Consider the following 10,567-nt stretch of genomic DNA (forward strand, 5'->3'; position numbering starts at 1 on the left):
TCCGGCGTGAGAATCAGACTAGATTGCTCTTGAATATAAGTATATATTAAGAGATTGCTAGAGCAGATATCAGGTATAATATGTAAGATACGAGATAGTATATGATAAGATGAGATGATCATACCATTTGGGGTATTTATAGCCGAATGTAGGTTTCCAAGAAGGTATAGCCGGCTGAATAGTATTCCTGTTCTACCAACTGTGGCCTACGCACGTGCCATGCTGGTAGTTGGTGGGTAGGCAGCGGCTGACAGTGACCAGGCCTGCTGTGTACTATTCCTTTTCCACCAACTGCCGGCTGTGCACGTGGTATGACAGGAGTTGGTGAGTAGGCAGCGGCTAATAGTGACATACAGTACAAGAGCATGCTGCTCGCCATACTGTTGTCAATGAGCTGTCGTATCTCTGGTCAGATCTTTTGCCCATACCTCGTCAGGTACAGTACAAAAGATCTTCCCGTATCGTACGGACTGGCTTATTTGGGCGGGAGTATTCCCCCTCCCGCCTTTGTGCGGGATTGTTCCCGGCTTTGCTCATTCCTTCAGGTGACAACTGAATTATTGAGAGCTAAGTGCCTTGTGCGTGTAGCCTTGCTGCGCGGGTGGCCTTCCCTGATGGCTTGTATCCGCAGCTGCGGGAACAGGCGGAGTACTTCACCATTGGGAGGCATTTCCTGCGGGAACAGCTTGCGTACTGCGCGTAAGGACGTCACGTCTCTGAGCATGGTGGGTCCTGCGGATCCAGTTGGTTTCTGCGCAGACGTCTCTCTTCAAGGTGAGTCCTGCGGGTCCAACTGGGCTCTGCTGGGACCTACCTCTTCAGTTACCTATTTTTTGACGACTAAAGTATGTTTATTATCTATTTGAAATTTAATTTGGTTATATATTTTTATTATGTGGCATGACCCGAACCGTCCCGACCTAAACCGGATCAGACCAAAAATTTTTAATATAGGCAATAGGCGACCGTATACAAGTGAAAGAAGTTTAAAAAAATGGGGAAAAAATGTGTTTCTAAATTTGTTAACGAAAGTAAGTGGAAATAATTTCTAATTATCTTCCTCTTATATCCTAATTTTCCTCTCAAAATGAACAAATTTTGGTGGAAATTAATCAAATGTATAAGATTTTGTCATTTATCGATTTAGCATTTTCAGTAATATAAAAAAATATGGATCAAATATACGCGGAAGCTGGGAGCAACTCCACAACTGGTCATAGGTTTTAACCTTTGTCAATTTTAATGTTGGATATATGCTTGGCATCTTATATTGTATACATCACCATATTGTAACATGTCCAGATTCAATCGACCATACTTTAAGGATTGAGCTCGTTCACATATACATTAATTTAATTAGATTAAACAAAGGTTTAAAAATAATCATAAAGACCAAAATTCAGGTGTTGAGAATTTGTTAGGTCTCAGCTTACGTAAAAGTCGAACTTTCATATCAATCAATATTCTCTTTTGATCATCAGGAGTACATTTACGGCTTTGTTTTTTATTGCTTGGGAAATTGGCTAATAATAGATCACCCATCATGGATTACTCTAATTTCTCAATAAAAAAAACTTAATCATTGAGTTTTTCTTTTCATCTTTAGCCAATGCACCAAAACGCTTTGGTGGTACACACGACATTTCTTATGAACCCAACATATATTCTGTCAACGACCGATGTAAGATTTGATTACAGTGCTATATACATACATCATTACATTTTTTTCAGTATATACTTTGGAGTATTCATTTATAAGTGGTATTATTTCTATAGTGTTATCATTTAAAATTTTAAAACTCACACACACGTGTATCATTTCGTCTTTCCGGTATAAACAATACTTTCTCTCCCAATGATATTGTGTTTATTGTGCTGAATGTTGTAAATCCGGCCATTTGGGTTTACAAGATTTGGAATAACATCTTTGTCTTACTTTGTCACAAAATTTCTTAATTTTCTTTTCTAGGCCAGCTATATTGACTTTTGGGCAATACATAACTTTGACATTGATTTTGACTAACAAGAGTGTCAAACAAAAGTTTGCATAGTTATATATCCATATTTTTATAATCATTATAATTTAACATCAAACTCTTTGGCATCTATTTCTCATGGGTTCTATAATTTTCATGAGTTGAACTAGAGGTGTCATATGTACATCACATAGATAATGTAGGTTAGGTATATGCTTTACTAAAAATAAATAAAGAGATGATCCGGTCCCCTCTTCTCATTATAAAATCTCCATATATAATCTCCTTAATTTTATCATATGCATATATTTTTTTTCTAAAAGCAAAAGTCTATCATCATCCATTATATTCACTTAAAATCTTCATTTTTTGTCATTGATGCAACCACAATTACTTAGATTAGAATTTTAGAAGCAAAGTTTCCTATCCATATCCAAATCACAAACCAAAATTCTGAACCAAACCAAAAAGATAAAGAGACAACTAGTAAACAAATTCTCCTGGTCTGGATGAATCAGATTAGTTTAACGTGGTCACCAATTCTTTTCTTGTTAAAAGAACAAATGATCTTGCAGTAATAGTCCCAGTCCGGATGAGAAGGCACAGTCTCAGGATCGCTGATCGGGTGACTTTCCACATAACTTTGCACGTCCCATTCAAAAACACCCGTAGCTCACCTTTTGGGCCTAATAATTAAAAACATTTCACGTCTTTAAACCGATTAATATTCAAAAACATGTTGTACAATAAATAATAAATATATACAATTTACCTAGAAGATTATCTCTCCTATTTTCAGGATCGTAACCCGGAAGAAATATTGCCGTGTTTGGCTGCAAAAAAAAACACACACACACAAACATATTATTTAATTTTAATATTTGTTAATTCGGACTCATTTTCTTTTCAAGCTTTATAAAGTCATACAGGATTTAAGAGAGCCTTCGCTGGATTTGTGATCAACAACGTGTTAGAAGCCGAGAATTCTCCCTCAGACCATGGAAGATTCGGGTACTTTTTGTCCCATAAATGACTAAGTTCTTTGAAGAACAATGGCTTATCTCGTTTTTCCAGACATGTGAAACCGGAATCTGTGCAGTGTTTTTGATCCTAATAACAATAAAAGACTCTTTAACACAAACAATATATGAGATATGATATACAACTAATCTCTATAAAGTTTAAACTCACCCAAGTGAATAATAACTTGTTTTTCAAATCCCCCATAGCCTTGGTCAGAATCCCTTGCAAATTTTTCCTAGATTCATGAAATCCAGTAAATATATTTTGACCAAATTAAATAAATACTGTATCAGATGATCAACTAATGATGATGATGATGATGATGATGATGATGATGATGATGATGATGATGATTAATACTAACTCTCTAGCAGAAGACCACAATCCAACATGAAATCTCTTAAAGCAAAACCTCAAAAAGTCCACACAATAAGGCCTCATGTAAACTGCATATACAACCAAATGCTAATTAGTAACCAAAAACGTCGTGGCTCGGATCTCGCTTGGAAAAAGCTTGCTCAAATCGGCTCGGTTTGTAAAAGAGCCGAGCGCAAGCAAATTATTTTACCTCCACGTTATTTTATATTATATACGCATGTATGTACATATAAATAAGCATTTTATGATATTTTGTTCAACGAGTTTAAATATTGTGTTCATTCAAAGACGTTTATCCATTTCTATAAACATATTGTAATTTGTAGTGTTACAAATCGCGAGTGTTCTAAGACTATATTTTCATATATTTCCATTTCTTTTTTCTTAATATTTTTAATAATTATTTTTTAAACCAAGCTGATTCGAGCCACATATCTCGGTTTAAGCCCGAGCCAAACCCGTGCTCACATTAACAGCTCGGTTTCAAAACCGAGCCAAACCATCTCGGTTTAAAACAGAGCTGAGCCCAAGCTTGCCTTGGCTCAGCTAGTCAACAACTCTAACTCGTATCTAACGATTTAGACTCACCAAGAAAGTTGCCGTAACGAAAGTCTGGGCGGCGGTTTCTGTTGGCATAATTGTTGTTTGGCCCAAGTGTAAAGCCCAGCCCGATAGTTATTAGGGTTTATTATATTTGGTAATGTCTTGACTAGCAAGTTTGATTAGTCTATATAAGCCGAGTTATGGTTAGACATTAGAATAAGTGAAGTTGGTGCAACTGAGTTAGGGTTTATCAAGAGTCAAACCGAGTTAGGGTTTGAAGGTTTGTAATAAGTGTTTTGAGTTATATTTTCCGATTAATATAAACGAGAGTTAGTCGTTTTATTCGTGTTGATTATCGATCTGGGACTTGAATTGGTATCAGAGCCAAGTTCAAGAAATCGATATCAACTCCGTCGTCGCCGGAAGAAGAGCCCGCAGCCGTTGTGAGAGTTAGGCACAGCCGCTACGGGAAGAAGACCGCCACCACGTACGACGGATTAACCATGACCGACGACCAAGTTCGTAGGGTTGTCGTTGCTATCGCCGTTGCCGCTCGCGTCACGGGGTTCTCATCGCTAGTTCTGATTCCTTATTGAACAAGAGGGTTTGTTCGAACCGTTTGGGTCCGCGCAACAGTTTGGTTGTCAATTGGTTTCAAGTCAGAAATCGTTGGAACCTGCGACAAGATTTAATTAAAGGCAAAAAGGGTTTTGTTTGTTTTCTTGTGTGCTGCGATTAAAAACGAAGTAAGCTGGTTCAGTTTGTGGTTCAAGAAGATTTCGTTTAAAAAGTTATTTGATTGGTTATTTGGTTGTAGAAGTCAATAAAGGAGGTTTGATTTTCTATTTTTTGGTTAACGTGGACTCGTGGAGTTCAAGAAGAAATATAAAAGTGCATTTTTAATTTTCTTCCTTTTAAGTTAAACAACTTGGGTTTTTATTTGGTTAAACAAGTCGGTTTAATCATTCTTGCTGGGAATTTTATTTGGGTTGAGCGAGAAGGTTTGATTCAAAGTTTTTTTTTACACGGGTTGAATGAGTTAGTTTTTAACCAAGGTTTGATTTATTTTGTGAGCAAGTGGGTTCGGTTCTGAAAAGTTGTTCAGACTGTTTGGTTTGTATTTGTTTCAAAGAAGTGGAGCAAAGGGGTTCGACGTCAATGGCAGGTGACGAAGAAAGACCGGTAATCCAACCCAAAGCGAGTAGGGGATATCACTATAGGTTCCAAAGTTGAATGAAACTAATTACATCACATGGGCGATTGTGGTGGAAGCGATCTTGGATGATCAAGACCTATGGGAAGTTGTTCCACCAGAAAAGGGTGCAGTTATTGATGCGAAGAAGAATAAAACGACAAGATCGTTTTTGTTTCAAGTGGTGGATGGTGATATTCTTCTTCAGATTTCTCAATACAAGAATGCTCGGGATATATGAACGGCTTTGAAGGCACATTATGTTGGGGCCGAGCGAGTTCAAAAGGCTCGACTGCTAACTCTGAAAAGTGATTTTGAGAAACTCAAGATGGCGGAAAACGAGACGGTTGACGATTTTGCAGGAAAAATAACAAGTATGGTTTCAAAGGCAACAAGTCTAGGTCACGTGTTCGAGCAAGATGTCTTGGTGAAGAAGTTACTGGATGCGGTTCCAGATAAGTACTTCCAACTCGTAGCCTCAATCGAGCAAAGTGTTGATCTTGATAGTTTGATGTTTGAAGATGCTATTGGAAGACCTAAGGCGTTCGAGGAACGTTTACGAGGGAGAGAGCGCGTTTCAAATTCACAAGGTCAGTTACTTTTCAATCGGTCGGAAAGTAGTTACAAAGGCTAGTCGTATGATCAGTTCGGTAGCCGAGGTAAGGGTTGGCCGAGTTCACAAGGGGGTGGAAGAGGCCATGAAACCGGAGGTCAAAACCGAGACGATGAGGACCAAGATGGTTGCGAAAACTGAGGTGGTCAAGATCGTGGGTCAGGTCATAAGGGACAAAGAAGAACGAATGATCGTCAAAAGGAAAGAAAGGATAGATCACAAGTTCAGTGTTACCGTTGTGATGAGTTTGGTCACTTTGCGACTATGTGCCCGGAACGTATGAAGAAAAAGGAAGAATTTAATTTGAACAAAGTTGAAAATTTTGATCCATCTTTATTTATGATTAAAGGTGATCAAAAGACAGTTTTACTGAATGAAGACGGTGTGATTCCAAAGCGTTTCGAAACTGAGCCGATGGAGAAAGATGTTTGGTATCTCGACAACGGAGCATCGAATCACATGACGGGTAATAAAGCGTACTTTTATGAATTGAATGAACAAGAAACGGGAACGGTGAAATTCGGAGATGAATCTTGTATTGATATTCGGGGAAAAGGGTCGATCTTAATTGAAGGGAAAACGGGGGAGCAGCGCCTGTTAACCGATGTATACTACATCCCGAGCCTACATTGCAATATCATAAGTCTTGGTCAAGCAACGGAAGGTGGATGCGAGATTCACATGAAACATGATTTGCTAACCATTAAAGATGATACAGGTAAGCTTTTGATGAAGGTGACAAGGACCAAGAACCGATTGTACAAGATTAGCCTCAAAATAGCAAGTCCCGGTAAAGGAGCTAGCATTGGAATAAAGAAATTTTGCAGGTCGGGATTTTCAAAGTGTTGGACTGAAAGAAGACAAGCCGGTTACGAGTCAGATTCCAATCACAGATCCAAGTTCCAAAATTCAAAGTCCAAAGAAGAGTGTTCAAGAAACTAAACGCGTGGTCAAGAAAGAGATTCAAGCCCAAGGGAAGACGAATAATGATCAAAAGAAGCAAGTGTTACTTCAAGCCAAGTGGAGCCCAAAGAACATTGCAAGAGATCAAGAAAAGCCTCGGGAGAATCAAGAGAATGATGACAAGCGTGAAGTTGAAGATCCGCCAATTTCGAGTAGGAAATTAGGGGGTGAGTTGGATGAGTCGAATACAACAATTGGGGGGGGGGGGGGGGGGGTGATTGTTGGCACAATTGTTTGGCCCAAGTGTAAACCACAGCCCTATAGTTATTAAGGTTTATTATATTTGGTAATGTCTTGACTAGCAAGTTTGGTTAGTCTATATAAGCGAGACATTAGAATAAGTGAAGTTGGTGCAACCGAGTTAAGGTTCATCAAGAGTCAAACCGAGTTAGGGTTTGAAGGTTTGTAATCAGTTTAGTGAGTTATATTTTCTGATTAATATAAACAAGAGTTAGTCGTTTTATTCGTGCTGATTATCGATCTGGGACTTGAGTTTCTGGGAATGGTTTCTGGAAACCAACAATGCGCTCTGTAAACACAGATTCCTCGGAGAGGAATCACCAACAGTTTCTTTTTGGGACCAAGCTCACTGTGATCTAACGAAATGCCTACATCGGCTCGGGTTTCTTTTTCGTGTTTTTGGTTTTTGCTGCTACCACTGTCCCCGAAAGCAGCTACCGCGTTCTTGATCCCGCCTTCTTTTTCATGTTTTTGTTTTTTGCCGCTTCCACGGTACCCGGTAGCAGCTACCGCGTTCTTGATCCCAGCTTCTTTTTCATGTTTTTGTTTTTTGCTGCTTCCATGGTCCTCGAAAGCAGCTACTGCGTTTTTGATCCCAGTTTCTTGTTCGTGTTTTTGTTTATTGCTGCTTCCACGATACCCGGAAGTAGCTACCGTTTTCTTGATCTCAGCTTCTTTTTCGTGTTTATGCTTTTTTCTGTTACCACGATCGTCGGAAGCAGTTTTCGCGTACTTGATTCTTGCTTGTTTTCGGTCGTGTTGTTGATCAGTGGCACGCCGGTGATCAACGGTTCTCTTGACCCTCCAAACTTTGGTTGCCATTGTTATTGTTAGTGATTGATGCTTACGCAATAATAACTGGTACTAATATTTCCTATTGGTAACAGAGAGACTGACAAATAAGTAAAGATTACTCATAGTGGCGGCCGTCCTAATTTAAGTTACAACTTGCAAACTAAAAGGTTTCATTTGAGTTATAGTTAGGGTGAGAGATGGTTTACCCCAAGGGATTAATTATCTCACAAAATGGTATCCATTCAATATGGTAGTGATATCTTAAAACTACCCAAATTAGAGGGGTGTTTGACCCACAAAAATATCCACTCAAGATTTATTTTTTAATACATCTTATAAATTATTTTAAATTAAAACATTATATGGGTTTTTTCTTTGATAGGTTTAGGAGTACTGGTTTCACGGTTGTCTTGACCACCAACATGCATTCATACCGTTCGTATTTGACATTTTTGGTTTCCTTACACCTGAAGTTATGGGACTACTTAGCCGAGTCCAACGGGTGTTGAATAGTAATGTTATGACTCCTCTGTCATATTCACATAAAATCTTATGCATATATTATTCCTAATATAAAACTCTTATCATCCATCATATTCACATAAAATCTTCATTTTTTTTTTCATTGATGCAACCACAATTACTTAGATAAGAATTTAGAAGCACAAGTTTCCCATAAAGGTCCATATCCAAACCACAAAACCAAAATTCTGAGCCTAACCAAAAACAAAAAGAGACAACTGGTCAACACATCCTCCAGATCTGGATGAATCAGATTATTTTAACTTGGTCACCATTTCTTTTCTTGTTAAAAGAACAAATGATCTTGCAGTAATAGTCCCAGTCGGGAAGAGGTGTAATCGCAGGCTCGCCAATCGGATTTCTTTCCACATAAGTTTGCACATCTTCAGCTTCCACAAGCCCGTTCAAGAACACCCGTAGCTCACCTTTCAGGCCTAATAAAAACATTTCACATCTTTAGACCGATTAATATTCATAAACATTCTGTATCATAAATAATAAATCTATACAATTTACCTAGAAGATCATCTTTCTTATTTTCAGGATCATAACTCGGAGGAAAGATTGCTGTGTTTGGCTGCAATAAAACACACTCAAAACATATGATTTAATTTGCATAAATATTAATTAGACACATTTACATTTCAAGTTTATAAAATCATACAGGATTTAGAAGGGCCTTCTCAGGGTATGTGATCAACAATGTGTTAGAAGCCGAGTATTCTTCATCAGACCACAGAAGATTCGGGTACATTTTGTCCCATAAATGACTAAGTTCTTTAAAGAATAGCGGCTTATCTTGTTTATACGGACACATGAAACCTGAATCCGTGCAGTGTTCTTGATCCTAGCAACATTAAAAGAAGCTTTAATACAAATAATATATGAACTATGATACACAACTAATTAATTTCTATAAAGTATAAACTCACCCAAGTAAATGCTAACTTGTTTTTCAAATCCCCCATAACCATGGTCAGAATCCCTTGCATATTTTGTCTAGATTCAAAAAATCCAGTAAATATATTTAAATAAAATTTGATAAAAAATGATAGTCAATTAATAATGATATATACCAACTCTTTAAAACAAGACCACAATCCAACATGAAATCTTTCAAAGCAAAACCTCAAAAAATCCACACAATAAGGCCTCACGTAAACTGTATATACAACCAAATGCTAATAATTAGTAACTAGTACCGAGTAGTGACCGGAATTAGGATATTCATATTAGGGTTTCCCAAAAAGCTAGTGGCTCGGTTCTCGCTCGAATTGGCTCGGTTTGAAACTTTGTCAAGCTGGATCGGTTTGTAAATGAGCCGAACCCGCCAAGAGTGGCTCGCTCGGTAGCTCGGCTCATTTTAACTTAATTTAGTTTAGCTTCACTTAATTTTAATATATATAAGCATGGGGGTTTAAATATTCCGTTGATTCAAATAAGTTTATGTTATTTTGTTGTTTCAAATAGATTTAAAGATTTTTTTTTTTAGTTCCATAAACATATTACAATTTGTAGTTATATTTTGTTTAAATACTTTTAATATAATTAAAAAAAGGAAGAACAAGTCGAGCCTGAGTTTAGATTTACAGCTTGGTTTCAAAACGGAGCCAAATCAGCTGGGCTTAAACTTTTAAAGCATACAAGTTTCACATGTAATTCGTATCTAATGATTTAGACTGACTGAGAAGGTTGCCGTAACGGAAGTCAGGGCGGGTGTTTCTGGGAATGTTCTCCGGATACCAACGATGAGCTCGGTGAACAAAGATTCCTCGGAGAGGAATCACAAGTAGTTTCTTTTTGGGTCCTAGCTTAAGCCGATGATCTAACGAAATGGCTGCTTCTGTTTCGTCTTCTTCTTGTTCTTGGCTGCCACCAGTAGCAGTTGTCACGTTTTTGATTCTAGTGGCTTGTTTCTGGTCGTCTTGTTGATCAAGGGTTCTATTGTCCCTGGTTGCCATTGAATGTTATTGCTGGTGATTGATGTTTATGCAGTAATAACTGGTCTAATGCCGTAACCCTCCATAATAATATACATATATAGCCTATTGATATACGAAGGAGTGAGTGACGGACTGACAGACAAGTAATGATTACCCATAATGCATGGCGGCCGTCCATTTCCTATTTTAAATTACAACAACAAAAGATATTTTCTTCATTTTTTTTCTTAAATTAAATTACCCCATCCTTCAAACTAGTGTATTTGCTAAGTAACAGCCTAAAAGGTTTCATTTGAGTTTTAGTTAGGGTGACGATCGAGGTGGTTTACCTAACTATCCAAAAATTACTCTTTCAACCAATCAACTATCCAATTTAAAG

At 37.7% G+C, this 10,567-nt stretch overlaps 2 protein-coding genes across 2 annotated transcripts; both read right to left on the bottom strand.

The window, feature by feature from the left end:
• Nucleotides 1-2,495: 2,495 nt before the first annotated feature.
• LOC143619484 (uncharacterized) lies at nucleotides 2,496-3,999 on the bottom strand. Its single transcript, XM_077091406.1, has 6 exons — nucleotides 3,966-3,999; nucleotides 3,364-3,445; nucleotides 3,168-3,234; nucleotides 2,904-3,086; nucleotides 2,749-2,809; nucleotides 2,496-2,662 (listed from the first exon to the last, which is right to left on the bottom strand). Exons 2-6 carry the CDS (start codon nucleotides 3,438-3,440, stop codon nucleotides 2,496-2,498), a joined length of 555 nt encoding a protein of 184 aa, XP_076947521.1. The 5' UTR covers nucleotides 3,441-3,445; nucleotides 3,966-3,999.
• A 4,486-nt stretch (nucleotides 4,000-8,485) lies between these two features.
• LOC143619485 (uncharacterized) lies at nucleotides 8,486-10,206 on the bottom strand. Its single transcript, XM_077091407.1, has 6 exons — nucleotides 9,930-10,206; nucleotides 9,326-9,407; nucleotides 9,178-9,244; nucleotides 8,910-9,092; nucleotides 8,762-8,822; nucleotides 8,486-8,679 (listed from the first exon to the last, which is right to left on the bottom strand). Exons 1-6 carry the CDS (start codon nucleotides 10,204-10,206, stop codon nucleotides 8,495-8,497), a joined length of 855 nt encoding a protein of 284 aa, XP_076947522.1. The 3' UTR covers nucleotides 8,486-8,494.
• Between the last annotated feature and the right edge of the window lie 361 nt (nucleotides 10,207-10,567).

This window comes from Bidens hawaiensis, unplaced genomic scaffold, assembly GCF_021521415.1.
Source record: "Bidens hawaiensis isolate Kalapana, Puna unplaced genomic scaffold, B.hawaiensis_p1.1 tig00002477_1, whole genome shotgun sequence".
NCBI lineage: Eukaryota > Viridiplantae > Streptophyta > Magnoliopsida > Asterales > Asteraceae > Bidens > Bidens hawaiensis.

Coding starts and splice junctions, on each gene's coding strand:
- LOC143619484 (XM_077091406.1), bottom strand. CDS start 3,440: ATGAGGCCTTATTGTGTGGACTTTTTGAGGTTTTGCTTTAAGAGATTT. Junction 3,235..3,363: donor TTGTGGTCTTCTGCTAGAGA/GTTAGTATTAAT, acceptor TCATGAATCTAG/GAAAAATTTGCAAGGGATTC. Junction 3,087..3,167: donor ACAAGTTATTATTCACTTGG/GTGAGTTTAAAC, acceptor TATTGTTATTAG/GATCAAAAACACTGCACAGA.
- LOC143619485 (XM_077091407.1), bottom strand. CDS start 10,206: ATGGCAACCAGGGACAATAGAACCCTTGATCAACAAGACGACCAGAAA. Junction 9,408..9,929: donor CCGTTACGGCAACCTTCTCA/GTCAGTCTAAAT, acceptor TTGTATATACAG/TTTACGTGAGGCCTTATTGT. Junction 9,245..9,325: donor TTGTGGTCTTGTTTTAAAGA/GTTGGTATATAT, acceptor TTTTGAATCTAG/ACAAAATATGCAAGGGATTC.